The sequence below is a fragment of the Zalophus californianus genome, chromosome 7 (genome assembly GCF_009762305.2).
Source record: "Zalophus californianus isolate mZalCal1 chromosome 7, mZalCal1.pri.v2, whole genome shotgun sequence".
NCBI lineage: Eukaryota > Metazoa > Chordata > Mammalia > Carnivora > Otariidae > Zalophus > Zalophus californianus.
The window spans coordinates 104941416-104968138 of record NC_045601.1 but is presented as its reverse complement, the minus strand read 5'-3'; the positions used below and the strand labels follow the sequence as shown (position 1 = coordinate 104968138).

At 47.6% G+C, this 26723-nt stretch overlaps 1 protein-coding gene and 1 pseudogene across 2 annotated transcripts in view; one reads left to right on the top strand and one right to left on the bottom strand.

Moving 5' to 3' along the window:
* Positions 1-26723, bottom strand: part of CLIC5 (chloride intracellular channel 5) — a 164578-nt gene that overhangs the window by 75399 nt on the left and 62456 nt on the right. The window contains exon 1 of one of the 2 annotated variants that reach the window (XM_027602435.2): positions 23624-24066. The exons of the other annotated variant lie outside the window; for it this stretch is intronic. Within the exon in view, the coding sequence (XP_027458236.1) occupies positions 23624-23686 (63 nt within the window). The 5' untranslated portion in view covers positions 23687-24066. Of the gene's footprint in view, positions 1-23623; positions 24067-26723 lie in introns of those variants that run through there. 2 annotated transcript variants of the gene reach the window in all.
* The window catches only part of LOC113926779, a 49370-nt pseudogene continuing 48588 nt past the window's right edge, over positions 25942-26723 (top strand).

The following is a 26723-nucleotide window of genomic DNA, read 5'->3' as shown; positions in this document are numbered from 1 at the left end:
CTCCCTGTAGACAGCACCAGCCTGGTGCTATTATTTTTTAAAGTGGTTTCCATTACTAATTTCCATTCCAGCAACATGCCAGCAGGCTAAAGAGGCAGAGAAACAAGTCCCTGCCTAAAGCAAATGAACGAACGAAAAAACCCTCCATCTTGACCTTTATTTTTGTCGTCTTTTTGTTTTAGAAAATGATTTGTGTTGGCCCATGGGTGCCGGATGGAATAGAGTGTGGTAGAAAGATGCTGGGTTTAACATCTGACTACTGACAGCTATAACCAGTACAATGTCACATATAACCTCTCTGAGCCTGCAGCTGAGTTGCCTCGTAGCAAAAATTTGGATAATGGCATTCACACTGCAGAATGGTTATAAGGGAATATATGCAAAAACCCCTGTTACAAAGTAGGAGTGTCCTTCCTCCCGCAGAAAACCCAATGATGCCAAGTCCAAGGTCATAGATGTGCTCTTGATCTAAGCGTGGGGAGAAATATAAGGTGGGTAAGCATCCAAGAATGCCAGAGTAAAACTTTAGTTCCCAATATAGTGGTGTCCTCAGAGGACTTAAGACTGTCAACTCACTTACGTGGCACACAGACTTTTGGTTGACTGGTTTGATATCAGACACACCTGAATTCAAGACCAAGTTCTGCCCCTACCAGCTGTGGGAACCTGAGAAAGGGACTGGGTCTCAAACACCAGCTTCCTTTACTGTGAAATGGGCCCATATCAATTCCTTCCCCATGAAGTCACAGGGATCTGAGAAGATGGTGTATATGAAGTGCTTGGCCAATGTTATTATGTGTAGAGGAAAGTTAGCTCAACCTACCTATGACAGATAGACCCTAAGGTGACCGCCCCCCCCAACATTAACCATGACTCTTGTCTGCTGAGGCATTTATGCTCTTGCAAAATCCCCTCCCTTGAGTGTGGATGGGATCTATGACTTGTTTCTAGCCAACAGAATATAGTAAAGGTGCAAGAATTTTGCAGATATAATCGCAGCCCCAAATCAGTTGATCTTAAATTAATCAAAAGGAGACTGTCCTGAGTGGGCCTGACTTAAACACGAGAAAGCATGGGAAAGACTTCCCGCTGGCCTTAAAGAAGCAAGTTGCTATGGGGCCCCTGGGTGGCTCAGTCAGTTAAGCATCTGCCTTGGGCTCAAGTCATGATCTCAGGTCCTAGGATCGAGCCCCGCATCGGGGTCCCTGCTCAGAGGGGAGCCTGCTTCTCTCTCTCTGCCCACCACTCCCCCTGCCTGTACTCTCTCTCTCTCTCTCTGACAAATAAATAAATAAATAAAATCTTCAAAAAAAAGAAGAAGAAGAAACAGCAAGCTGCCATGATGTGAAGTACCCGTGTCGAGGGCCCTGTGGCAGGCCACTGCGAGGGGACTCAGGGACTCAGGGCCTCAGTCCCACTTCTGCCAAAAACCACGAGGACTTGGAAAGGACACTCAGCTCTAGAGGAGGCGTTGAGCAGAGAAGCCATATAAGCTGATGTCAGACTCCCAACCCATAGAAACTGCGATAATAAGTGCATGGGTTTATTTATTTATTTATTTATTTATTTATTTATTTATTTATTTATTTATTATGTTCAGTTAGCCACTGTACAGTACATAAATAAATAAATAAATAAATGCACTGGTTTGAAACCATTACATCTGTAGCAAGTGTTACACAGCAAAGAGAAGCAAATACACCACTGCTTTGGGAAGTCGTCTCCTACAGATAGGGCTGGATGGAGGGAAGGCAGGGTCTACCTTTACCCCATCTGTTGAACTCTTTGATGTAGGAATGAGGGAAAGAAAAAGAAGCTTATTGTCCTTGTTCTGATGCAGCACCTGGGAAGACCTTTCATGGAGCGCTCTGGACCCTCCCCTGAGCCTTGCCACGCTGGTCACAACCAGGTCTCCGTGAGGCTGTGCAAGGGCCACTTGACTCTGGGCCTCTGGCTTGTTGACCCGCCCTGTAAAGTTGGGCTAATCTCTTATTTTCATCTCTGTGTGTGTTGTGGGGGGAGGGATCTTAGTTTCCATATCTGCAAAAAAGGTATAATTATATGAGTTTTACTCAGCTCAGAAGGATGTTGTGAGGACAACAAAATAATCACGGTGGAAATAGGCTTTTTAAAAGTTAAAATTAAAAAAAAACATCAGTGGCTCTTCTACTGAAGAGTGGGGTAGGGGGAACAACCTCTGGCCCCTTAAAGGAAGGCTTCAAATGCCATCTGGAAGCCGCAGCTGCTCTCACACGTAGGAGAGCATCAGGGGCACTAGCTCCTACATCTCAGTAGCTCAAAGCTAAATAGAGAGAGCAGCTATACATTTTTTAAGGAATTTTTTAAAAATTCGTCTTTAAGGTCACGTTACTGATTTTCAGATACTCCACCAGCTCCCCCCCAGAAGTGTCAAAATCAAAACGAGCTATGATCGTAACAATAATAATTAACAATAAGCATAACTCAACTTACTTAGTTTAATAACTAATTAATAACTCTTGCCCCTCACCACCACCCGAGCCACCCCTCCTGGGACCTTCGGGATTGCCCCAGCACCCAGCATTAATGGATCGATGGCAGGCACAGTGGGGACCTCCAGACCTTGCCCCAGCATCATGATGGGTGCCAAACGTTAGATCATGTGATTATCATCTGGACAACCAATGTAATCCTTGGTCCTCCTCTGGGCATGGCCAAAGTAGGTTTGTCACTGGACCCCCCACCTCCATTCCACGCCCTAAACTCTCATGCTCTGTCTCACTTTCCACTGCACCCTCCACCTGGAATGTCTTTTCCACTCCCTGCTGCTCTCTGCCTGACCATATTCCCTCTAGCTCTGATACTGAGAGTTGGCGACCACCTTTCTAAGCCTCGGTTTCCCCATCCTTAAAGTAGGAATCTTAAGAGGATCAACTTCATGAGGTAAGGATGAAATGGTAGCACAGGTGATGCCCGAGTATAGGGCTAGGTGCCAAGAGACAAAGGGTGGCCCATTTGCATTACCGGTCCTGCTGTTTTCCAGGCTCCTCCTCAAATGCCAGGCATCTAATGAAGCCTTCCTCCACCCCTTAGCTTAAAATGGCAGCCTCCCTCTGAATCCTTGCAGGGGCTCCATGGGCCTTCCCCCTGGCTCCAGCTCTCTCTCAGGGGTAAGCATGCGTCGAAGTGGTACCTCCCCTCTCCAGCCCGATCAAAGACACCCTGACTCGTTCTTGTCATTTCTGACCCCAGCCTGGCCACCGCATGGGATACTTAACAGCATTCCATGAACTTTTGTTGATAGAAGTTGAAATACCAAGGTAAGTGTTTGTTGAAGGTATAAAGGCCAGAAGCTTTAAATGAGAAATGCCAAGAGAGTAAGTCTTAGAAGTTCTCATCACAAGAAAAAAAGACAAAAGTATAACTATGTATGGTGATGGGTGTTTACTAGATTTATATGCAAATACCAAATCATTATTTCATAACTTGAAACTAACATAATGTATGTCAATTATACCTCAATAAGAAAAAAATTTTCGATGCCATAGAGCATGAAGAGGGCAGCACAGCCATGTGCAAAGCCAAATAATAATAGTCAACATCTGGGGTGCCTGGGGGGCTCAGTCGTTAAGCATCTGCCTTCGGCTCAGGTCATGATCCCAGGGTCCTGGGATCGAGCCCCGCATCGGGCTCCCTGCTCAGCGGGAAGCCTGCTTCTCCCACTCCCTCTCCCTCTGTGTTCTCCCTGCCTGTGCTCTCTCTCTCTCTGTCAAATAAATAAATAAAGTGTTTAAAAAACAATAATAGTCAACATCTGCAGAGCACTTACTACAAGGCAGGCACTATTTTAAGCACTTTGCAGACATTAAGCCATGAAATCCTCCCAACAACTCCGTGAAGGAGGTGTAGAAATTGCTGAGCGAATGTACACCTCACAGGGAGCACGCTCACTGTGGGCTGGGAACGTGTCCCTCCCTCATCTCCTGTCCTGCGCCTGACGCAGGGTAGCTGCTCACCAGACAGGGAGGGCTCATGGACGTTCAGTTCTACAGTTCTGTGTGCGCTCCTCACCCCACCTTCACCTGTCCTGTACCCCTTATCATCCCACCCCATATCTGACCTCGGATGCTTCACTCACGCAAAATGGGAATAACCATTTCAGTCTCCAAGGGGTAGCTGCACTATTTGGGAGTTTTTCTTTGTGTGCCTAAAATCACACCTATTTTTTTTTTTTTAAGATTTCATTTATTTATTTGACAGAGAGAGAGAACACAAGCAGGGGGAGCGGGAGAGGGAGAAGCAGACTCCCCGTGCAGTAGGGAGCCCCACTGAGGGCTCCATCCCAGGATCCTGGGATCGTGACCTGAGCCAAAAGCAGACGCTTAGCCCACTGAGCCACCCAGGTGCCCCAAATCACACCTATTTTAATCATACACAAAGCTGGTATTGCAAATCCATATTCTATGAACTGAGACAGAGGGCACAAGACCCCAGGGGATGCAGGAGAGGGTGCATGTCAATCAGAAAGGGGTTTCTTTAAAATGGCAAAATCCTGAGCTGGTTTCCAAGAAGGGAAAGAGAAAAGGAAAGAGAGAACTTTCCAAGTAAAGAAAATGGTGTGTCCAGAAGCCAGAAGCTGCAACATGAAAGTCTGGCATTAAGGCAACAGAAAATACAGATTTCTCTTTACACACCCTAGTTCCCTGGTGGAGTCTAGGGTCTTGTCCTTTTCAGAAGCTCCTTGGAAGGTTCTAACGTGTAGTCATTTGAGGGACCAAATGGATTAAACAAGCAATGCCCAGTTTGGCTGCAATTAGAATCACGAGGGGAGTTTTAAGATATGCAGATATTTGGGTCCCACTCCCAGGGACTCAGATTGAATTGGTCCAGAGTAGGGCCAAGTGTTGGCATTTCTTGAAACTCCCCGGGTGCGTTCCTAGGAGGGTCGGGAATATATCACGGAAGTAACCAGCGGACTAAGTGTGGGCAGAGGGTCAGTATGATGGCAAAGGAGGTCACTGAGATGGGGTGCAAGGAATTCAACACTGATTCTTGACAGCCTGATTGAATACAGTTATTGTGTAACAAGACTTTTTCTAAAAATTAGACTTGAATTTTATGTTGTATATATTTTATATAAACCATCTATTTCCAAAAAAGTTTGCAATCATTCTAAACCAATACATGGTCTGATCACAGCAAAAATAATTAACAAGAGGAAAGACGAAGATCAGGATAATGTTGACAAAGGGTAGTGAGAAAAGAGAAAACTGGATCAGGAGTTCCAAAGGACGTGAGGCAAGCCCCCGCCCCTGTCTTGGGCCATTTCGGTCACCTCCCGTCCTTCAGTGACATCGGGGGTGCTCATGCCTGTAAGTTCCATCCTTAACCCTGACTCTGCCTTGGGGGTGCCCAGACCCGGGGGCCGAGTGCTCTACCTCTGCATCCTCCATGGGATACCCTGCAACACCCCCGACCAGGGAGGGACTTGGCAGATGTCTGGGGGAGTCAACTGGTGATCCAGCTCATTTCTAACAAGCAGCCTTTCCACAGAATGACAGCAAATGCGGATTATTTGTGTAAGACTGAACAGTGCTAACCGAAGTGTCTGCAAGTTAAAATGAGAAGGGCGCAGTGGGTTAAGCATCGGCCTTCAGCTCAGGTCATGATCCCGGGGGTCCTGGGATCGAGTCCTGCATCGGGCTCCCTGCTCGGCAGGGAGTCTGCTTCTCCTTCTCCCTCTCCCTCTGTGTGCTTGTGCTCTCTCTGGTTCATTCTCTCTCAAATAAATAAATAAATCTTAAAAAAAAAAAGAAAGTTTCACAAAGAACACAGAATTCAGTCCTGTCCCTTTCAGCAATTCAAATTTGGAGTGAATCTGCTATAGTATACATATATGTGGGTGTCTTTATGCCTAATAGACATATGTGCATGTATGTGTGGTGTACATGTGGGCACACAAATGCGTGGATATTTTTATATGTCAGTGTATCTGCTGTGCGTATCAGTGTTTTTCAACTCTTTTCTCATTATCGTCTCCCCTAAGAAGACTTTTCAGACATTTTTTCTCTCATCACCCCCATGAAAATGTAATACCACAGATACACTGTACATCTGTGGATGCACTATACATGTATTTGTGCTTTCTCTATAAAAAGGAGTAAGATTTTTCACCCCACAAGAGCCAGTTTTACCCCCTTGGGGAGGTATCGTTCTTCTTGAGAATGCATGCTCTCTACGTGCATCTGTGCACGCATGCCCACACACATACACACAACATGCAAGCCAGCTGGCTCCTGGGAAAGAGAGCTACAGAGCATTTTGAGCTCCTGCAGAGAGGCTCCCCATCCATCACAGCCAACCAGGAGAGCAACTCTGGTCCAGTGATCCTTGTAGGAAATAGATGCTGGCAATCAGAAAGCTGGGGAACTCTGGCCAGTCTAAGCTCACTGGGCATGACCTCATTTCCCAATTTTCAGAGTCGGGAGACATTTCAAAAAGCCATATGAGCAGAAAATATATAATTGTATATAAAAGGTAATTTCCTGAAACTCTGATTTTTACATTGCCATTGCAAACTATTAAGTTCCCATATCTAAGTGAGTGAACAGGACACATTTTGGACAAAAGAAAACCATCGGCATATTTAACACTTTCTAGATCTGGTCACCAGGATTGGCAAGATTTTATTAAACAAGCACTCAGTCAGTCTCTGAGAAACTCCCCGAGGACCTGACAAATGTTTAGCTCTTGCAAAGACTCGTGGGGGATGAGGAAGTAAAGGTTAGTGCAACTGCCTTCAAATGCCTTCCAGCCCAGTTTTGTTGTTAAGTTCAACCAGATATAATGCCTGAGCACATGAACTCCTGTGTAGCTCACACAACCTGTGAGCTACAGCAACCCCAGGACACAGGAGAGATAGCCCCTCCTTTGCTACTCTGAGTCACTCCAGCACTGCAAAAGCACAGCATCATTTTAGCACATTTCTAACCTTAAACCCTTCATGTAATAGGTACTGACCCCTTTCATGCTTGCCATGAAATAATGTTTGCACAAGAAGATCAAAATAACAGGCCACTAGAGTGCAAACAGATTTGCTAACAAGTGCTACTGTCTAATGAACACCTACCATGTGCCCCAGACTACGTGCTAGGTCTAGATACACAGATTCGTTCTACACCTAGCCCTGTGGAAGTCATCCAACGTCTGTTTAAATACATCCTTCAGGGGCGTGTGGGTGGCTCAGTCAGTGAAGTGCCAGGCTCTTGGTTTCAGCTCAGGTCATGAGCTCATGGGTGGCGGGATCCATCCCTGCTTCAGGTTCTGCACTCAGCAGGGAGTCTGCCTGAAGAGTCTCTCCCTCTGCCCCTCCCCCCACTCATGCACATGCGCGCGCACGCTTTCTCTCTCTCCCTCAAATAAATAAATACATCTTTAAATACATCTTAAATAAACAAATACATCCTTCATGGGTAGTTCACCACCTCTCTCAAGGTATCATTGTTCTGTTTGACAACTCTCAGTGCAAGGAAGTTGTTCCTGTATGTTAAATGACAATCAGCCCCTTTCCTACTTAAAATTTAAAATCAGCCCTCAGCACTCACCCTCAGGATTGACCCAGGAAGTCTGCTTCCTTCTCCATGTGGTTGACTGAAAGCAGGGCACGTGCTCAGCAGACGTCCTCACCAGGGCCCCATCTTCAGGACAAGCTGAGAGGGGAACCAGTAGGCTGAGGGTAAGGTTGTTGGGTGACTGCTTTACTGAGTTCCTCGGTTACTGAGTGGCATGACTCATATTTCACTGGGCCCATATTATCCAACTCCACGTCTAGTGAGAGGTGAAAGAAGCAGATGAATTCGGGCGAGAGAAGGCAACCACATTGGGTGCCATAGGAAGCACTCCATGCCTCCCCGAGGGCGCAGATGGTTCCCCCCCTTGACCCTCAGTCATGACCATGTCTGCTCTTGGCATCCATCCACTCACTCGCTCCCTCAGGAGATGATTACAGGACACTGTCATGTGTATCGAGTCCAGCCACTTGCCTTTTTAATTTGTTTGTATGAACTTGGGATACGGATAGTGAACAACATCCAAGTCTGCTATAGTATTCAGGAAGGGGAAGAGGAGGAGGTCGTAGAAAGGCCGGGAGATGCTCAGGAAACACTGTCCCTTCACCCCCATACACCACACAGCCTGCCTTGGCCTCTGGCCACTGCTTCGGGGAGACTTAGGCGCAGTGGGACTTCGGATAAGCCACTTAACCCCTGGTGCCTCAGTTTCCCCGTCTACACAATAGGGCTACTAGTCATAGTATTATTATGCAATGTGAAGCAGTTAGGAAGCATGTAGCAAGCACTCGATAAATGTTAGTTAATATTACTGTTACTCTTCACTCTCGAAAGAGGCTCTCGGATTATTGTAACTCGTTTTCACTCAGTGAACAGGCTGCACTTTGGCGACACTAAAGCGGAGGAGGGTGGAGAATGAACTCCGTGTGATTGGCTTTACCCCAGCCTACCCCAAGCTGGCCCGGTGAGTCAGATAATTTCACATCCCTGGATCTACGTTTGGAACAGCCTTTGTTAAAATCACCCCCAAAGAATTTGCTGGAGTTATAAAATATATATTCAGTGTTAAATATCCTAATAGGACATTCTAAGTTTTTATCACTGATGTCCTAGGATCTGTAAGACTTCAGAGAAGATTCTATTGTACAATTTTTTCTAAGGAAATACTGATAAAGATTTGTTGTTGCGAACCACAGAACCCACTCTAGCTAATTTAAGCAGGACAGGAATCAGTCCAGAAAGTCAGCTCCTGGCTTCTGCTGTGAAGAAGCAGGGCCCACATGGAGCATGTTCAAACGGTGCGGGACAGCAGTGCAGAAGGACAAATGTGGGCTATGCATGTCAGTATTGAAATCAGCTGAAAGTATTCTCTGATACATGAACATTTGAAAAATGAGTCAAAGTGCCCTTTATCGAGACTTGTTGGCATAGGAAAGAACCAATTTTCTGCCAGATCCCAGTATCTGAGACTGCTGAGAAAGAAGTCCTGAATATGAGGAAACCAGGCACACACACACACTTACACTCATGCACACACCCACATACACGAAGATGCACACACACAATGCAACTGGCTAATGTGAAAGTTAGTCAAAATAAGTAAACAATAGCCAGAGTCCATAAGTGGATTCCATGAACTTACACAATTTGAGTTGAGGCCAGGATCTAGCGGGCCTAGGAATGCAGTCCCATCTATGTCATGGTTGAAAAATTCCCCAGAGAGGCCAAGTGTCTCAGTCAAGGGCACAGGGGAGTCAAGGGCATAAAGTGCCCGAAGTGTTTACCGTTAGGAGTGTTTGCCTCAAAGACAACATTGTCCTTTCTCAGGAATTCAGCCTCTGGAGCAGTTGTCTGAGGCCTCACAGACTGGCTTGCCCATTTGAACGGCTTACCTATCCCCCTCGGTGTGGAAAACTGGCTTGGCGATGAGGTCATCATTGTAGTTTCACGCGGTGACACCTCGAGGCAGAGACCCAGTACCTCCCAGTACCTCCGCACTGCCAGGTGGCCGCCTCCCAGTGCACGGGTGTCTGAGCCCTGCCCAGAGACGCCGCACGTGTGAGTTAGCCAGGGAGGGAGCCAGGCCAGGCTCATTGAGGGGATCGTTTGACAGAACCACTCCCCAAGTATGGGGGAAGTGAGAAAAACCACTCCTTTACCTACCGTCTACGGCTGCCTCCATGCTACAAGGGCAGGGCTGGGTCACTGTGACAGACGCTGCGCGGGCCACAAAACCAAAAATACTTACTGCGTGACCCTTTACAGAAGCAGTTTGCTGGCCCCAACCTAGCTTTTGGGAGCTCCGAGAGCCTGCACCTGCTTGAGAACCGAGTCCTTTTAGAATCTCCCTCCGGGCCTCACACAGTGCTCAGTAAACAGTAAAATCAAAGAACCCATTTTAAAGCTGACAGGGACCTCAGCTCACATTTCATCCAATCCCCATGTTTTAGAGATGAAGAAACCCAAACAACCAGTCCAAAATAAGAGGCTGGCAGGAAGCAGAAATAAAAACCAAGTTCCCTGAATTCCCTTGTTTTGCTCTGTTACTCAACGAATATTTGGTGAATATGGAATAAAAGCAGATATGTACGTATTATTTAGCAATAGCATTATTTGAGCATACGGTGTATGCCAAACACTATATACTTATGTTTAGAGTTCGTATAATACATGTGATCTTTAGACATAGCAATAAGAAGATGGTGGCACACAAACTCGCTTGTAAGAAACAGCCAGCCATGAGGAGAGGATCCATTTCATCTTGACTTCAAGGTAACAATTGTCAGTTGTTTACTGTTCCTATTTGCTTGGACCCAACTAAAGGAAATCAGCACCAAGCCCAGAGAGCAGAGCCATGGCAAGAATCACATTTATCTTCCATCCCTGGCCTCTTTTTCCAGCTCCTCGTAGACTCTCCTTTCCCTGTGTCACAGACCCTTCATCAACTAGGTGCGCCTTGATAACCCCTCTTTTCCCCTCCTTGACTGATGTCTGGTTACACACTGGAAGATACTCCTTCACTCCAAAGTGTTAGCCAGCCACACATTCCCACCAAGGGCCATTTACTTCCCACCCTGGAATGAAAGGTGCCTCTCCCTTGACAGTGTAATTCTTGGCACACAGGTAGAAGAATGTTTTCTGAACAGCATCAGGCTGAGATAAGCTTCAAATAGCCCTTTAAGGTGACCTAAAGTGGGAGAGGGGCCAGAAGAGATCCTCCACGGTTGTTCTCACTGATGTCAAGAGAAGCTCCAGCAGTTCTGATAGGGGTGGAGAACCTGGGGTCCCTTCATCACAAGGAATCTGGAAGATTCCTTCCAGAATCTTCCCTGGCAGCAGGCCCATTAGGGGAAGAGGTAGACGGCATCCTCTCCCTTCTCTGTCTCAGCTTAGCTGGGACTCTTCTCTCATGCCCCACCCCTGAATTGAGTCCCAAGTCCTTCCCTGCATGCGTTGTAAAACGTTGTAAAACGCTGCTTAGTGCCTTCCTGATACCCGGTCCCCTTGCTTGGAGTTGCCATAGCCTTGTAACTTGCCCTTGGGTCACGGTCTTCCTGCATGCCCAGTGTGTCTTGCCCCCTCCATTCCCAGGCTGCAACTTCTGCCAGGGCCCAACTGCGCCTGCCTTGTGCAGCTTATTCCCTAGCGGAGCCACGGCCCAGCATCTGGTCAAACTCGTTAAAGAGCTGCCACATGGAAAAGGGTATTTCAAGCAACTTTGACTTGAATTTCGTTATTTTTACTTATTAATGTACATTGAAAGATATGGTTGGAATCCCAGCTCTACCACTTTCCATGGGACCCCAAGTAAAATGTTAACCTTTCAAGCCCCAGATTTCCCAATATGGGCACTGTGGCAGCAGGGATACTGAATTAAACAGAGTGGTTAGCACCATGTGTAGAGCATAGCAGATGCTCAAAATATTGTATTTCTCATAATGCCTCTTACATTTTGCTCTTTGCCACCTTCGACAACGTCGTGTGTCTCAAAATGATTCAGAAAGGCCCCTAGCATCAGTGGGGCTGGGCTGTCATGTGGTGAACCGCAGCTAATAGTTCTATTCTCCACCCTGACTTGAGTCTGCTGTATGGCATTATAAAAGCCTAACCTCTCTGGACCTCAGTGTCCCATAGCATGCTCCTTGGAAGCCTCTGGAATCCCATGAAGACTCCATGGAATTCACTGAATTCCACAAATAACATGGTTCATTTTCTTTCGTTCAATTATTTTTTTATGTTTATAGTGCCCTGGAATGTTGTAATTTTTTTTTTTTTTAAATTGTAGAACTCTACCATCTATCTATAAATGAGTCTGGTTCTTAGTAGTGGAGTAAGGGCTGACTGGAATACATTCAAGGTTTCCTTCAAGTCAAGGCCTTCAGCCTTGCCAAGATGAGTTTCAAAGCTTACCCTAGAATCCTAAGGCACTTTGGCCAGTGCCCAGCTCTTGGATAAACTGGCAAGGGGACAAAGTCTGCCTCTGGTAGCCACCCCACGTCACACAGCAGGCACCATTCACTCCTTGCCCTGACAGACACCTAGCATGCGGTGCCCAGGACACGCAGAGAGACTCCTGGTTTCTCTCCACCCTTTCTTCTGATCCTCTTCTTCCTGCCACCTGACCTGATAAAACAATCTTAGCTAATGTAGCATCTGGCGACCCAGTGTCCACGTGTAGCCCATTCTGGGTAACACCTACATTTGATAAAGGGCCTTTGGGGGCCATGCCTTAAACCAAGAGGTCAACACTACCATGGCAGAGAAGTAGAGAGGAGACTTGAGAACACGTGGGTCTTTAGGTGGCTCTAATGCCCTTACCTGGTAATTGCCTAAGGGTAGAGATCTGCTTTGACCTTGGATTGTTCATGTGACCCACAGCGAATGGAGGAAAAACACAGCCTTACATATCTTACTCTAGGTTTAGTACACTTTGTCTTCACACAGCTGGGAGGTGGTGGATGAAATGAGGCAACAGAGAGAGCATAGATCCTGATGCCCAGGGGTGGGGTTTGCAGCCAGTCCCACCATGTCCTAGTTCTGTGGCCTTGGTCAGGGGACGCACTTTCTCTGAGTCGCAGTTTCCTTGTCTGCAAACTGGGAGTAATAAGAGGATGTAGCCAAGGTAAGCAAGGTATCCAGACCAGCACACAGCCACGGCTATTATCACTCACCTTCTAAACTGTCTGATTTCCAAAAATGCAGAGAGACCCAGTGTACCCAAGAGGACTGAAGAGTGAGGGTGTGGTTCTCTACCTCAAAGTCAAGTCCGTTTCCCTCTGACTCCCCCACCCGTTGGCCCTCTGCCATCCTCCCAATCTCTTCCCCAACATCTTCTATTTCAAGCACCTTATGATCTGGGGATGGGGATAAGCAGCTGGGAAAAACACAAAAACAAAAACCAGAAACGCGCCAATGACTGTTTTTATAATTGCATAGGGTGCGGAGTGGATTCTAAAGGCATAGGCCAATATTTAAGGTGACTGAGATACTATGTTCATTGGGGTGACCTGAGAGCAGCCGGAAGGCCCACTGGCCCCTCAAATTTCTCTCCCACATTTGCATGTCACAGGGCCTTAAATTCCCACGAGTCGACGCACTTCTCTGGGTTCCGGATATTCACAGGGGCCCTTGTGATGTTACAGGCAATGTTCGCATAATGGATTGTGCCGCAGAATCACGGGGCACTAGTGAATTACAGACGTCTGAGACCCCATGCTCTGAAGACTCTGACTCATGAGTTCATGCTGGAGTTTGGAAAGTGTCCCTGGTGGTTCTTAGGACCATGCAGGGCTGAGCAACCCTGTTCTGGTGGGGACAACCCAGCTCTGGAGTTAGGATCTGAAGGTTTCTCCCTCCACTTGTGCGGAACAACACGGTACGCAGAGCCCAGCAAACACCTTGTCTGTGATGAAGATGAAATCTCTTTCTTCCTCCAAGGGGCTGGGTGTGAGGATAAAATCTGGGAAGAGACTCACCAGTGCATCAGAAACCGTAAGGACACATAAGGAACCATTTTCAGGGAGCAGGAGAAAGAAGGTCAGGAAAGGGAACTCTGGCCTGGTTGGAGTGTCTTCAATGTCAGGCTGAAGCAATTGAACTTGATCTAGCAGATAGAGGAGTGGGTGTGATAAAGTACTGGAGGAATATTAAGCTAATGGCATCAAACCTGGTGGACAGGAGGGGAGAGAGGCTGCAGGGAGGATGCCATGACAGGGGGCATGACACCTCATCAGGTAACGTGGTGGTAAGAAAGAAGGAAGTAAATCATTTCCATGGCAGAGAACGATTCGTTGCTCACCAACCTGCTCCCCCTTTTCCTGGGAACACAGCTAGATGATACTTGAGTTCTGGACTACGGAAAGCGGGAAAAAATGATTTAGCCACTCGCCGCCAGAGACCATGCAAACCTTCCAGATGATCCTCCACCTTCCATCTCCCCCTGTGCTGACAAACGTAGAGTCCCGCTGAGGAGCTGGCAGCCCTAGGGAGTGGCAGGACTAGAGCGGAAGGAGCCTGAGCAGGGCAAACCATTCACTCCACACGGCGCTGAGCTATTAGGTGAACAAGCTGATGGGCTGTGGTGTCAGCGGTGGACTCACATTGACCAATGAAATGCCTCAGTGAAAACTTCGGCTTTCAAAAGAGATTCATGCTTCTTATCTGATTTGTCCCTTATAATATCCTGCCACACAGATCAGATCTCTGTGATGCTCCTTAAGTACCCAACTGAGGAGAGGCCACATAACTTTGCCCACATGGCTCCCCTCTCCCAGAGTCCTGTGGTCAAGCCCTGCCCAGAACTCTTTATCCCCACAGGAAAAATCTGAGGCAGTTGTGATCAGTGACCACAGACAAATGGCTCCTTTTAGTTCCTAAGGCAAATTACACCGTGGATCCTAGATTCGATGATGTGACTACAGAATGCTTACAGCACCCAAATGAGAAAATGAATAAGAAGCAGGTGAGAGAGCCTTCCGCCCACATGCTGTGTGTACTCCCGGGGCCTCTGCTCCCTGTCAGCACTGGGTAGCAGAGGAGAGAGGAGCCTTGAGCTGAATCAAGAAAACTCTATCTGTTGCCATGACAACCTCCCCAATTGGATCTTTAAGAGAAAGTCACCAGGACACGGTTTTCACTTCCTCTTCATTCGAGGTAATGGGTTCCCAGTTGCATTCCATTCACTACACATCCTTCCTTCACCTTTTGTGTCATTTCTCCAGCCTGATACTTACTGCTTTCCTCCTTGCCATAGAATAACGATAAACAGAAGTGGGAAACACCATCTTAAGGTCTGTAGAGGTTGGTACAGAGGGTAGAGTAACCAGCACTGAACTTCTACACACACATCCCGTGGGTGGCCCGAGACACACTGTGAAGACCTCCCGTTTCAAATCTCCTCAGATGCAACATGGGCAGCCATACCGGCTTCAGATAACGAAGCACTTTCCTCTCTTTTCTGAAAATACAATTGCCCCACAAGCAGGTGGTATACATACAACCCTCGACATTGTAAATAAGTGTCCAAATCTCTTGACCTGCCCTCAGAAGTGCCTCCTGATCCATCCCTAACTTGTATTTGTCACCGTTCTGCTTCTCTTCATGCTCTCTGTCACAGCCACACAGTACTCAGTCCTTCCAGGACACCCTGACATCTCCTGCCTCTGAGCCATTGTTCCCATAGTTCCCTTTGTCCAGGACATTACATTTATTTCCCTCAGTCTCTATGTCTTCACCAGCTTTGCCAGATTCTCTGACGCCTCATTCCTCCCCCTCAAATGGGCATTTCCTGAGCACAGTCCTTATGGCCTCCCTCCTTCACACACCCTCCTCCTCTGGGAACTTCTTCCTTCAACTGCAACGCTGAACAGAACTTCAAACCCGTGCCCCGCGCCCTGGCCTTCCTGTCATTCTGCGTGTGGGTTTTCTAGCACGCCGGTGGACATCTGCACTTGACTGACTTGCCATCACCTCAGACAAAACACTTGTAACACCAGAAGATTATTCTCATTAACAACCACTCTCGTCCTCGCTGCTCCAGCAGAGATTCAGAGAGTCTCAGGGTTAAAAGGAACTGTAAAGCTCAAGCCCAATTAGTTTATCTGCACTCAGTCCATTCACAACATCTTAGACAATCATGGTCAAGCCCATCCTTGGTGTCATCATCCCAAATATGGAAACCAGACTCTTGGGAGGTGAACTTACCATGATCCACTAAATCTAAAGCTTCAGCATCCCTCACATATCTGCACGCTTTCTCTCAAGGCCTGTGCCCTATTTTCTATTCACATCACTCTTCCACAGCATACCCTCCTTTTAACCCTACTTTGAGCTCCTGATGGCCACCTCACAAGGAACACCGGAGAATCCTCCTCATGGCCTCTGCCCCAAGCCTGTCCTTCTGACATGGTCACAGCGAATACAAGCAGGAGAGCAAGAGCAAACACAGAGCAGCTCCCATTTTAACTCACTTCTCTTCCTGAAAGCCATGCAGCATCTACCGTAAAAGTTCGACTGTGAATTTTATCTGCTAAGAGGGGGTCAAACTAAATGACTTCTAAGAGGCTTCTCCAAGGTAGAAATTCTACCATTTTATGACTTTTTTTTAGTCCCATTTTACAGAAGAGGAAATTTGGCCTTAAAGACAGTCACACACCCAATACTGTGGCAGTGCTGGACTCGGAGTCTGGGGCTTCTTCCTTCGAGTTCATGCATCTGCCCACCACGTCATTTAATACAGCATATGAACCTTTCCAAACGGGGCCAAATCAAGGTCCTACCCTGTGTAGAAACTTCTGGTTGCTTCCCAGTTACTTACGAAGGAGCAAAAACCATTTACCTGCCATTCACAGCCCTTGCCATTATTGCTTCTTTCTTCTCTTTTCTTTCCAACTGCTCCCCTCCATATGCCGTTCTCTCCAGCCAACCTTATATACACCCTGGGCCCTGAACAGCCTCAGCTCATACTGTTGCTGAACCTGACGTGGTTGCCACCTCTGAATCCTAATCATTTTTCCAAGCACAACTCAGGTCCCACCTCCCCTCGAAGTACGCTTGGAAACGTCCTTCAGGCCATACTGGTCCCTATACCTACACCCCTCATTTCATTTCCTATCACTCGTGCGGCACTGATGCTGGCTTGAAGTTCTACTCCTTAGCTGCGAGCTCGTAGACTGCAGGCATCCTCCCCTCCTTGATCTCCAGGCCCCCTCACCAGTTTCCACAGAGCCTGGCACAGAGTAGGTAGCCTCACAAACATGGCTGGTAATTGATGGATTTGTTGATCGACTGACTGATTGTTTTCAATCCCTCAACACTCAAAGTTCTTTATCTTACTAATATGTCCTTCATGCCTAGCTTCTAGAATTACTTGTCACTCCAATGTCCTAGCGCAATATCACAGAGGAATAAAAGCAAGTTATGAAAGAAAGGCCCAATGCATTCCTTTCCTCCCTTTTCTAGTTTATTTGTAGTCAATTCGGCATGATTCATGCTAAGAAGCTTTCTTGTCTCAGCCTCATCCACCCTATGAAATGCATGTTGCAAGGAGGGGCTGGACTTCATGGTGCCCTTTGGATGCCCCACTATTTGTTTAGCTCTATTTACCCACTCTGGGGCTAGTGGTTCTCAGTCTTTAATGAATCCCAGAATCACCCAAGGGTGGCCTTCATAAGAACACAGATGCCCAGGCCTTACCCAAATCCTCCTAACTATGAATATCTGGAGAAATGGCCTGAGCAAGCCCATAGAAAGAAGTTTTGCAGTGACTTTTTCACACCCCAAAGCTGAGCACCATTGGCCTAGCCACTGTTCCCCATAAGCACTACAACAAATTTAATTCAAAGAATTTTTCCACACTAGCAGAGCTTTAGAGGGTGCTTCTAGAAGCTAAAACTCCATTTCTTTTTCCTAGGAAGGATTCATTTAATTTCTGGCAACAGGCTATCTATCTTGTTTATCCTTAAAGAACTTCACATCTCAGAACTAAGATACCCCTTGACTACATATATGTGTTTCCAAAGTAGGTTCTCACTCAGGGAGCTGGTAGACAAATTGCCTGGTAGTTGGAGCTAACCCCTCAGAATGCAAGCAGAGTCAGATCTAGGATGCCCTGGGTAGAGATAACCTTCTTATCACTGACCCACATCTTCTGGAAAGCCACGCTTACCCACTTTGCTCCTTCACTATTTCTAGCCCTGATGACAAAGACCAATGAGGATGTCTCCTATATAACAGTTTTTAAAAATACCAGCTACTGAGAGTCTGTTATGTTGTTTGCATAGACCAACTAGACAATACATGTAAACACATGTATATATTTTCTATAAGAGCATCTATGGCTATGCAGAGCTAGAAGTTTGCTGGGAGGAATGGGTCCTCCTGGAACCAAAGGATGTAGACTCTGGAGCCTTCTTTCTCATCTACAGGTTAGAGTTATAGGCATCTTTTGGCTGAGCCTGCGAAGCCCTGCCCAGAGCCCAGTGACAGGAAACGGAATGAAGCCCCTGGAATAACATCTCCATGGGGTGCAAGGTCAGGGCCAGTGCAGGCCCCCAGTGGTTGGACACATACTGGCCCAGCCCCCAAAGCTATGAGAGAGCTCCCAGGGATGAAGGACCAACTGACAGGAGGAATCAACCTCCTTGGAGGTCGCGGAGCCCAACCCCTGGTCAGGGATCTGCACACCCCTTGCGGCCAGACCAACCACATCATTCAGACAGTGACCTCTGGGGGCCTCCAGCTTCCTCTAGCAGCTCTGCACATGCAATCAGATCCAGTGATATTCACATGCTGCTCCCGCTCCCAGGGGTCTGTGTCCTGCCCCAGCGACAAGGCAGGCACAGACAAGCCTGAGTCTGTGACTTCTTGGACACGCCAAGGTAGGGGAGCTCACGGGCTTGGCTTCTCCCTGATTAGGCTGGGCCTGCAGAAGAAGCTACATTTTTGCCCCCAATTCATACATAACTTATTCCAGTGCTCACACCAACTCCACGAAACGTGGCCTACCATCATCAGCATAGCACTGGTAAGAAAGCTGTGGCACAGAGAGCCACGGCAGCCTGTTCTAGCCTGCCCAGCTGGAAACTCACAGCCTGCCGCCCAAAGGCGGCACTCTTCTGCTGGGCCTCCTGCCGCCACTAACAGGGGCCCAGTACGTGGCAACTGAGAAGGAATCCGGATGAGAAGGCGCTTACCTGACTGTCTAAATGGATGGAGTCTTTGCCCTGAGTGAAGAAAGGCAAGCTGGGGACACAACATCAGTGGGCAGGAAGGCAGGAGCTAAGCGTACCAACAGTGGGCTTCAGCATCTGCAGGCCCACCGTGCTCACTGCCACCAGCCCACCGTGCTCACTGCCACCATCTGCCACGGGACCTGAGGCATACAGAAGAAGTCACACTCACAGACACAGCAGGGCAGGTGAATTGTGTATCGGTTCCTGACCACAGACCCAAACCTGGACTCATGGAAAAGAAATGTGCTGAAGGGAACAGCAAAACCTAATGCTCCCACGCTTAGGCCAGGTGACCCAGGGAACCAGGGAGCCAGCAGGCAGCGGGGATCTGAGAGGGAATGCCGCAAGATTTGATCCTGTCTGTTCTGGAAGTCAGGTGCCTATACTGTGGGTCACCATGACATGACTTGTGCTCTGCACCACTGTCAGAGCCTTCCGGATCACTCAATAAACAAAACCACTAGTCATTTCCATCCGACAATCAGCAGGACTCATGTTTTATTTCCCCTTTACGCTGAATTGAGGGTTATTTGACTAGACCGACCCCATGCACCGATTGTTCTGGAGTCCTGTGGAGAGGGCTTTATAGTCTGTCAGCATCTGTTAACTGAGCACAGATTGGGGGCAAGCTCTCTATCAACAACACTCCTGATCATGATGCCCTGAAGCCGTTAGAAATTCTGGACACTAATTCCCTCTAGTAAGGCTACTGATTTCAGCCATGGCAGACACTGCCTGCAGTCAGACTTGCCTCTGATAATGATTCAGTGGCTCTCTACCAGAGCTGCGCCCTGGAGTCACCTGGGGATGGGGGTAAGAAGACTGGTTCTCGGTCTCCCCACCGCCCCCAAGAGATTTCCTCATAATTGACCAGGGAGTAGCCTGGCATCAGGAGTTCTTAAACCTCCCCCAACAATTTGAATATGTAGCCAAAGTTGAGAACCCCCAGCTGTCTATTGAAATTCACACCCCTGGCACCAAGAGACATTTGTAACAATTTGGTCTAACCACTTTGGGGGTGTTCTACTTCTCGGGTCCAAGGATGGGCCTGGGCAACCAAGGAATGAGTACAGATAGGAGGAAGGTCTTGATCTTAACCTACTCAGCACATCCTGTATTTGTTTTTCCAAATCACTTTCTGTTTTGCTTTTACTTCCTTGCTCTCTCTTCTTTCTATAAACCATACTGGCTGCCATTGTCAACTCTCTAACCTGTTGTCTTCCCCTTACATCAAAGTCCAAGCTGTATATGATCTCATTTATTCTTGAAATAGCCCTGCAAGTGAGGAAGGAGTCAGGCTTTTGTTCCCTAAGGCAAATCAAGGGCCTGCAGATCAGGAAAGGTTTTATCTGCCATGGAATTCATATCATTATTTTACTCCTATGTGTTTATACCAGTTTTCATTTACAAAATGCTTTCACCTATTTGCTGCTGTGGAATCCTCACTGCAAGTCTGTGGTGAGAGTATTCTTATAATCAGGGTGACCACATACCCTGATTTGCCCCAGAACAATTCTTGGTGACACCTGCTGCCCCAGCCTAATTATTCGTAGCACCCCCTTTCACTCTCGAACCAAATGTCTTGGTTTGAGCCATAAATTTTATGATCACCATCATATAATTATGGTTATTTATAACCATATAACCAACCTCTTGTTTTCAAGAGGAGTCTATTGAGGCTCATAGACATTAAGTAATTTGTTCAGTCATGAGCTAATTAGAAGCAGGGACAAGACTTGAACTCATGTCTTGAGTCTCCAAACCTCTGCCCCCGGGCATCTATGAAACATTGGATCAGAGCTGATTTACTCAAGCCTTTCTTATTGGTGATGAAGAAACTAAAAACGTGGGGGAGACGATCTCTTAAAAGCCACTACTGGAATGCTCCCTGGAAGGAGTGCAGAGCAGAGTGGGCAGCAGTCTATGACATTAGGGTGGATTAGTGAGGTATCAGTGAATTGCCAACTTGGTTGGCACTCGAGAGCCTAACTCAGCCAAAAAAGGTGTAAGGCCTGACATATGGGTATTTGGAAAAGAAAGAGTAAGAAATTCAGAGTCCAAACTGCAACATTTGAGGAGTGGATCTGAATATTATCTACAGTGTACTTCTGAGCACAGGTGTTGTTCAACCATCAAAACAGATGGAATCAACATTCTTACTTCCTTAGGTTGCGACACAGAGAGCAAGCTGTGGCTCACTGAACGTTCTGACAGCAGGAACTCTCACAAGCTCCCTGTGACTCACGTTTATTTGTTTCCTTCATTTTTCACATGAGTGAACCGAGGCTCATAAACAGGGATGCGGGGGATCCAACAAGGTAAGGTATTTGAATGGGTTTCGGAAATCCTAAAATGCTGCCATTTATTATCATCATCATCATCATCATCATCAACAGCAGTAGTAAACAGATGCTGATAATCAGTTGATGTGGGATAGAACTGTGTATCCTTGAAACTCCCTGGGTGACCCAGGCTCTGAAGGACATACCCAGCAGACAGACTAGGTGGAGAGAAGGTGCCTTGAAGGAAGTGTTGAAGATGACAAATCAGACTCTGGGTGGGGTCCCACTTGCCCTGGAGGCTTCCTGGAAACCAATCCACCCTGCCCTGCAGAAGGCACCTCAGGCCCCAAACACCTTCAACAGGAAGGCCTTTCTCAGGGAAATCACAGAGCTGAGAGAAATGTCCAACTTTAGAAGTGCCCGATTCTGTAGATCAGGACCTTGTTTCCCTAAAATAAAACCATTCATACCCTGGGCAGGATCTTTACTTCACAATCATTTGCAGCCTTTGCTGGTCCCTGGAAATGATAACTATGACCCAGCATGTCAAAAAAGAGGGGAAAAAAATCAAGAGCTTTCCTATCTGATTTTTTTGTCCCACCCTCACTTTGGTTTTTGAGCTAATCATGAAGGCCTGCCATGGATCGCTTTCCCTGAGGGACAAAACAACAACACAGGCATTTTAGAATTCTTTTGGGGGCCCTGGGGGCTGTGCAGGGAGCTTTTTATATAAATGGAGAAAACCTTCAAAGCTGCTAACATGAGGTTCCGAAGGTGCAGGCAGAATTGGTCTCCATGCCTAGTAGTGGGGCAAAGGGCTCCTTTGGCTCTAAAGAATCAATTTGTGTTTCAAATAGCTTTCAGGAACTTGACACTATGAAACCACTGGCTCCCAGGAAATCTGAGAAAGTCCTAGAATAGCTTTCTTCAAGGAGAGCAGGGAGACTCATCGCTTTGTTAAAGCTCTCCCTGCTGATTCCCTAGGCCACTGACCTGGATGCCAAGGTTCAGGGCACCCATTCCTGGCCCTTGGTCCAACGCTGCCCAACTTTGAAGAGGACATGACCTCTTTCGTTACCTGGGTCTGCCAAAGGACCTGGTAATCCTGCCTAGAGGGGTACCCAAAACCAAATGAGACAGAGGCCGCCTTTGAGGGGCGAGAAATAGGCTTAGCAAAGCAAATGTCACTAAATGGCAGGTGTAATTCCTATGGATAATTTTGAAAAATAAACCCAAAGAAGGTAACACCTAGGACAGACCACTTACCAAATGTAAATTAAGTCACAGCCTGATGGATTTATTTTTTTAGGCATCAAAAGATACCAAAGACCAAAAGGTGGTTATCAAGGTTTATGTAGATCTTACACTTTTTTGTGACGATTTCTCTGTTTAATTAGCTTGGAAATCAGGGTAATTTGCCCCAAATAACATCTTTCCCATTGCAGGGAATACATATGCCTTTTAAATGCAGCCGGGAGACCTCTGAAAGGTACCAAGGACTCTGCCCTTCTCCGTTACCTGCACATTTCAGGGAAACTGCAGTCGAAGGGTATTTTCCCCATTTGTGCAAAGTCCTGGCGCTCTGGCAGCCGGCGGACTCCCCTCCCCCAAGTCCTGGAGAGGCTTGCTGCACCGCCCAGGAGGCGACTCTCCTGCCGCCTCAGGTTTCCCGGCTTCTGCGGTGTGTCAGCCACAAGGAGGACTGATCAAATGTTTCTTTCTTACACCACACCACCAGCCTACCGACCGGGAAACGCCGCCGCCTCCCTGGCCTCCATCCTTTTCCCTCCTACAGGTTGCAAATGGAGTGCAGCAGTTTTGACGGTAGATTGTTTCCCCAGGGAGAAAGGCGACTTAATTTAAGTTTGTTCGCTGTGCTCTTTCATCCCATTCTGCCCCGGGGGGTTGACCTGGTTTTTCCCCATGGCCAAACCCTTAGCATTTCCTGATACTACCCTGCGGAATCACGAGTATGCCAATAATAGTAATGCTGGGCGAAAAGAGTGCTTGTTTTCTGCTTTGCGGGTCACAAAGCAAGAAGCACCTTTGTTTCCTTCTGCTTTTCTTTGAAGTAGCTCTGAGCAAAAGAGAGAAAGCACGTTTGAAGAAATGTTATTTTTATCTTGCCAAAGAGAATTGTATCGGTAAGGTTTCCTTTTCTTCCCTCCCCTCTCTTACCCCCTGCCCCCCAGTTTTAGAAGAAAGGTTAATGGGTCCTGCCATCTCCATATACCTCAAGATGTCCTTTAGGAGTAGCCAAAATCGCACCGGGCAGGGCTCAGGACTAATCCGCCTGGTCTGCCGCAGGTTTAACAAACTGACGGCCAACTCTCCAAGAAGACGGCCACCTGCCGGATTGCACCTGACTCCGCGACACCCGGGAGCCCCGAAGCGAGACTGTCTGGAGTGCAGAAAGGCCACCCAAGGGAGCGCTAGGGCCGAGCTGTCCTCCCTGGGGAGGGTCGAGAGTCCCGGCTCTGTCCGCCCAGGCACGTGAGCCCGCGCCGCGGGGAGCCCGATTGCAGGCGCGACAGGTGCAATGGGCGCCGGGACGCCGACCTACCTTCACGAAGAGTTCGATCTCGGGGTCCCTGTCGTCCCCGTTAGCTGTCGCCGCGTCCATCATGCCGTCGGCGCCCGGGGCCAGCGTCCCGGGCCGGGGAGGCGCCACCTCAGCGGTGCCCGGGGCCAGCGCTCTGCGCTCTTGCCCTGCGGGGCCCTTCTTGATGAGCGGTGCTTGTTATTAGTAGGAGGAGTAGTAGTAGTATTAGTATTAGTATTTTTAAATCTATTTCCCAAGCCGGGTTCGGCGGAGTCTGAGAGATCAGTGTCTGGAGAGATCACATGCAAAGGAGGGAAGCCAGGGGGGACAGGGGGCAAGGGGGAAAGGTGGGTTCAGGGATGGCAGCAGGTCCCCCGGAGCAACAAGTGCCGGGCTGCAGGGAGGTGTCACAGGATCCGCGCTTGTCAGCGATCCCCGCGTCGCCGCCAACGAGCCCAAAATAGCCCGAGGCCGCGGGGCGGGGTCAGCCCGGGCGGGGCGGGGCGGGAGGGGCACCCTGCGAGCGAGGCCTCTGCCCTGGCCCCTGCCCCCCTCCCCCCCCGCTCAGCCCCCCCGCCGCAACCCCACAGGACCCGAGGCGCGGCCCAGCCGGACTGGCACCGCCACAGGACCCGGGGAACCTTCTGGGAAATGTCCAGGGAGGGAGAGGGAGTCCAGGCGAAGAGGAAGAGAGGAGAGGAAAGATAGCTTTAAGTATTAGGTTTCATTAATGATGCTTTAGCTCCTCCAAGTTACTCCACTACTAGTGTTATGCCCACCAGGAAAGCCCCTTCCTCCCTTAGCAGTGCTCAGGGTGGGGAGGAGCTGTGGAGAGGGGGCAGGGAAAGAGAGGACCCCTCTAAATACAAGCCATCCTCATGCTGGGCAAATGGGGTAGAGCACGGGATGGGGGTGGGCAGGGCTGGTGTGTAAGGTAGAGCGGTGAGCCAACCTGGTCAGGTGCAGCCAGAGCGAGGACCGAAGTCTTTCTCGTCTTCTGGGCTTGTTTTTTCTTCCCTTTCTTTTCCTGTTCTTTCCTTTCCTTTCCTTTCCTTGCTTTCCTATTCTTATTTCTGTTCTCTGTTTTGCAGTGAAGTATGATACACATGTGGAAAAATGCACGTAAGTGTCCAGTTCAATGAACTGAAGCCCCATATGGAACACCAGATGAGGAAATAAAATGTTAGTCTGGAAGCTCCTCCTGGTCTCTCTTCTCTTCCTTTCCTCCCCTTCTACTCCCCTCTTCCTCCAGAGTGACCATTATCCTGACTTGTAACAACACAGGTGAGTTTTGCCTGGAATCTTATAGTAGACGCCTAATATACTCCTTGATGTCTGGCTTCCTTTGCTCACCATGACATTTGTGAGATTCATCCATTCTGTTGTGTGTAGCTGTAAATCATCCATTTTCATGGCCACAATTTATGTATCCATTTTTCAGTTGATGGACATGGGCATAGTTTCCAGTTAAGGACTACCATGGATACTGCTGCTATGAACATTCTATCAAGCATCCTTTGGTGATACATGGACACTTTTCTGTTGGGTATATACTTACAAGTGGAATTTATAAGTTATAGAGTATGAGAATGTTCTTCTTGAATAAACACTGCCAGATGGTTTTCCAGAGTGGTTGTACCGATTTGTGTTCCCACCTTTCATTTCATTTAAAAATAGGTACTAAATCTTTTGCATCTGAAATCTGGTCAATTTTTGTTTGTTTTCTCTGCCTTCTCTTTGCAAGTCCTGTTTGTGTTCTGGCTTGCCTTGCTCACAAATATGTGTGTATTTCACTGCTTTGTAAGAAAAAAAAGCAATCACTTAATAATAAAAATAGGTAATAGTACGTATTATGTACCGGACAAAAATGCTCAGCACTCTACATCTTCACTTGTTGAGTCTTTACAAGTAGTGTTATTATCTCAGTGTTCAAGGTGGGGAAACAGAGGTTTAAAGTATTTAAGTAACTTGTCCCTAGACATCCAGCTAGAAAATGGTGGATTTGAACACAGAAGGACCGAGCAGGTGCTTTCAACTACTCTCTCCAACTTAGTGCACACTGGGTAAGTCACTTTGAAGAAACAAAGACACCATCCTGGTCTAAATGGAGATTAAGATCCATTTCCCGATAGCAGTCACATGGAAGGAAGACAACGCCTGTGACATGAATTGGGCAGACGCAAGAGCTCTGTCAATCAGCATGCAGATAGATCATTCACCGCAGTTGGGGCGGGTAGAGGGAAAGGCCTCATAAAGCAGAAGGCACTTGGGCTGAACCTTCCTGACTGGTGGGGCATCTGACAGGTGAAGAAGATGGCTAGGTATCCTGATCACCCTTGATGGCAGGCTGGTTCCCCACAAAGTCCAAGTACAAATGCTTCCTTCTCACTGAAGAAACAGGCACCAAGCCCAAGTTTGCAACCGTCACCGAACACTACAACTCAGTCAAGGTGAGGTTTCAGTGCCCTCTCCTCCTCCTTGGTTTCGGGCTTACATCACCAAAGCCTTTAGAGATCAGTCACCTTCACAGCTGTACCTTCTAAGCCAATGGCTGCATGCTCTGGGAAGGACAAGGGCACAGGGGGAGACCGATACCTTCACTGCATGCCGCACAGACTCATCACTTCCCTGCTCTGGACTCTGGACAGTATTTGCAATAGCAAACGTGGCAGAGGTAAATAAAATTATATGCATAAAATGCCTTTGAAGGTTATTTATTTTTAGATGAAAGATCGCACACTTGTGCAATCATTTTCTTGGCTATGATCTAAACAATGTCCGGTATGATCTCCGCTCTCCTTAATTCCAAACCTAGCAGAGTTGTCTTCTATTTCATCTTCTCCACATATCTACTGCTTATTGGAAAATGGACCAGCTGTCTTGTAATTTCTAGATAATCCCATCCATTTGGACATCCCTCCAGACAACTGGTAGTTTTGATATTATAAACATTCATGTTGCAAAACAAACAAAAAGGTCAGCTTTGGTGATAAAATATTTTTGTGCATATTTCTAGTTTTCAGTTCCACATTCTGCTTTAGTTCAGGATCAAAAGTCTTCATTTTGTACCCTTTAATGTCAAATCATAACTGGTTAGAGTCAATTACAGCTTTGTCCAGAG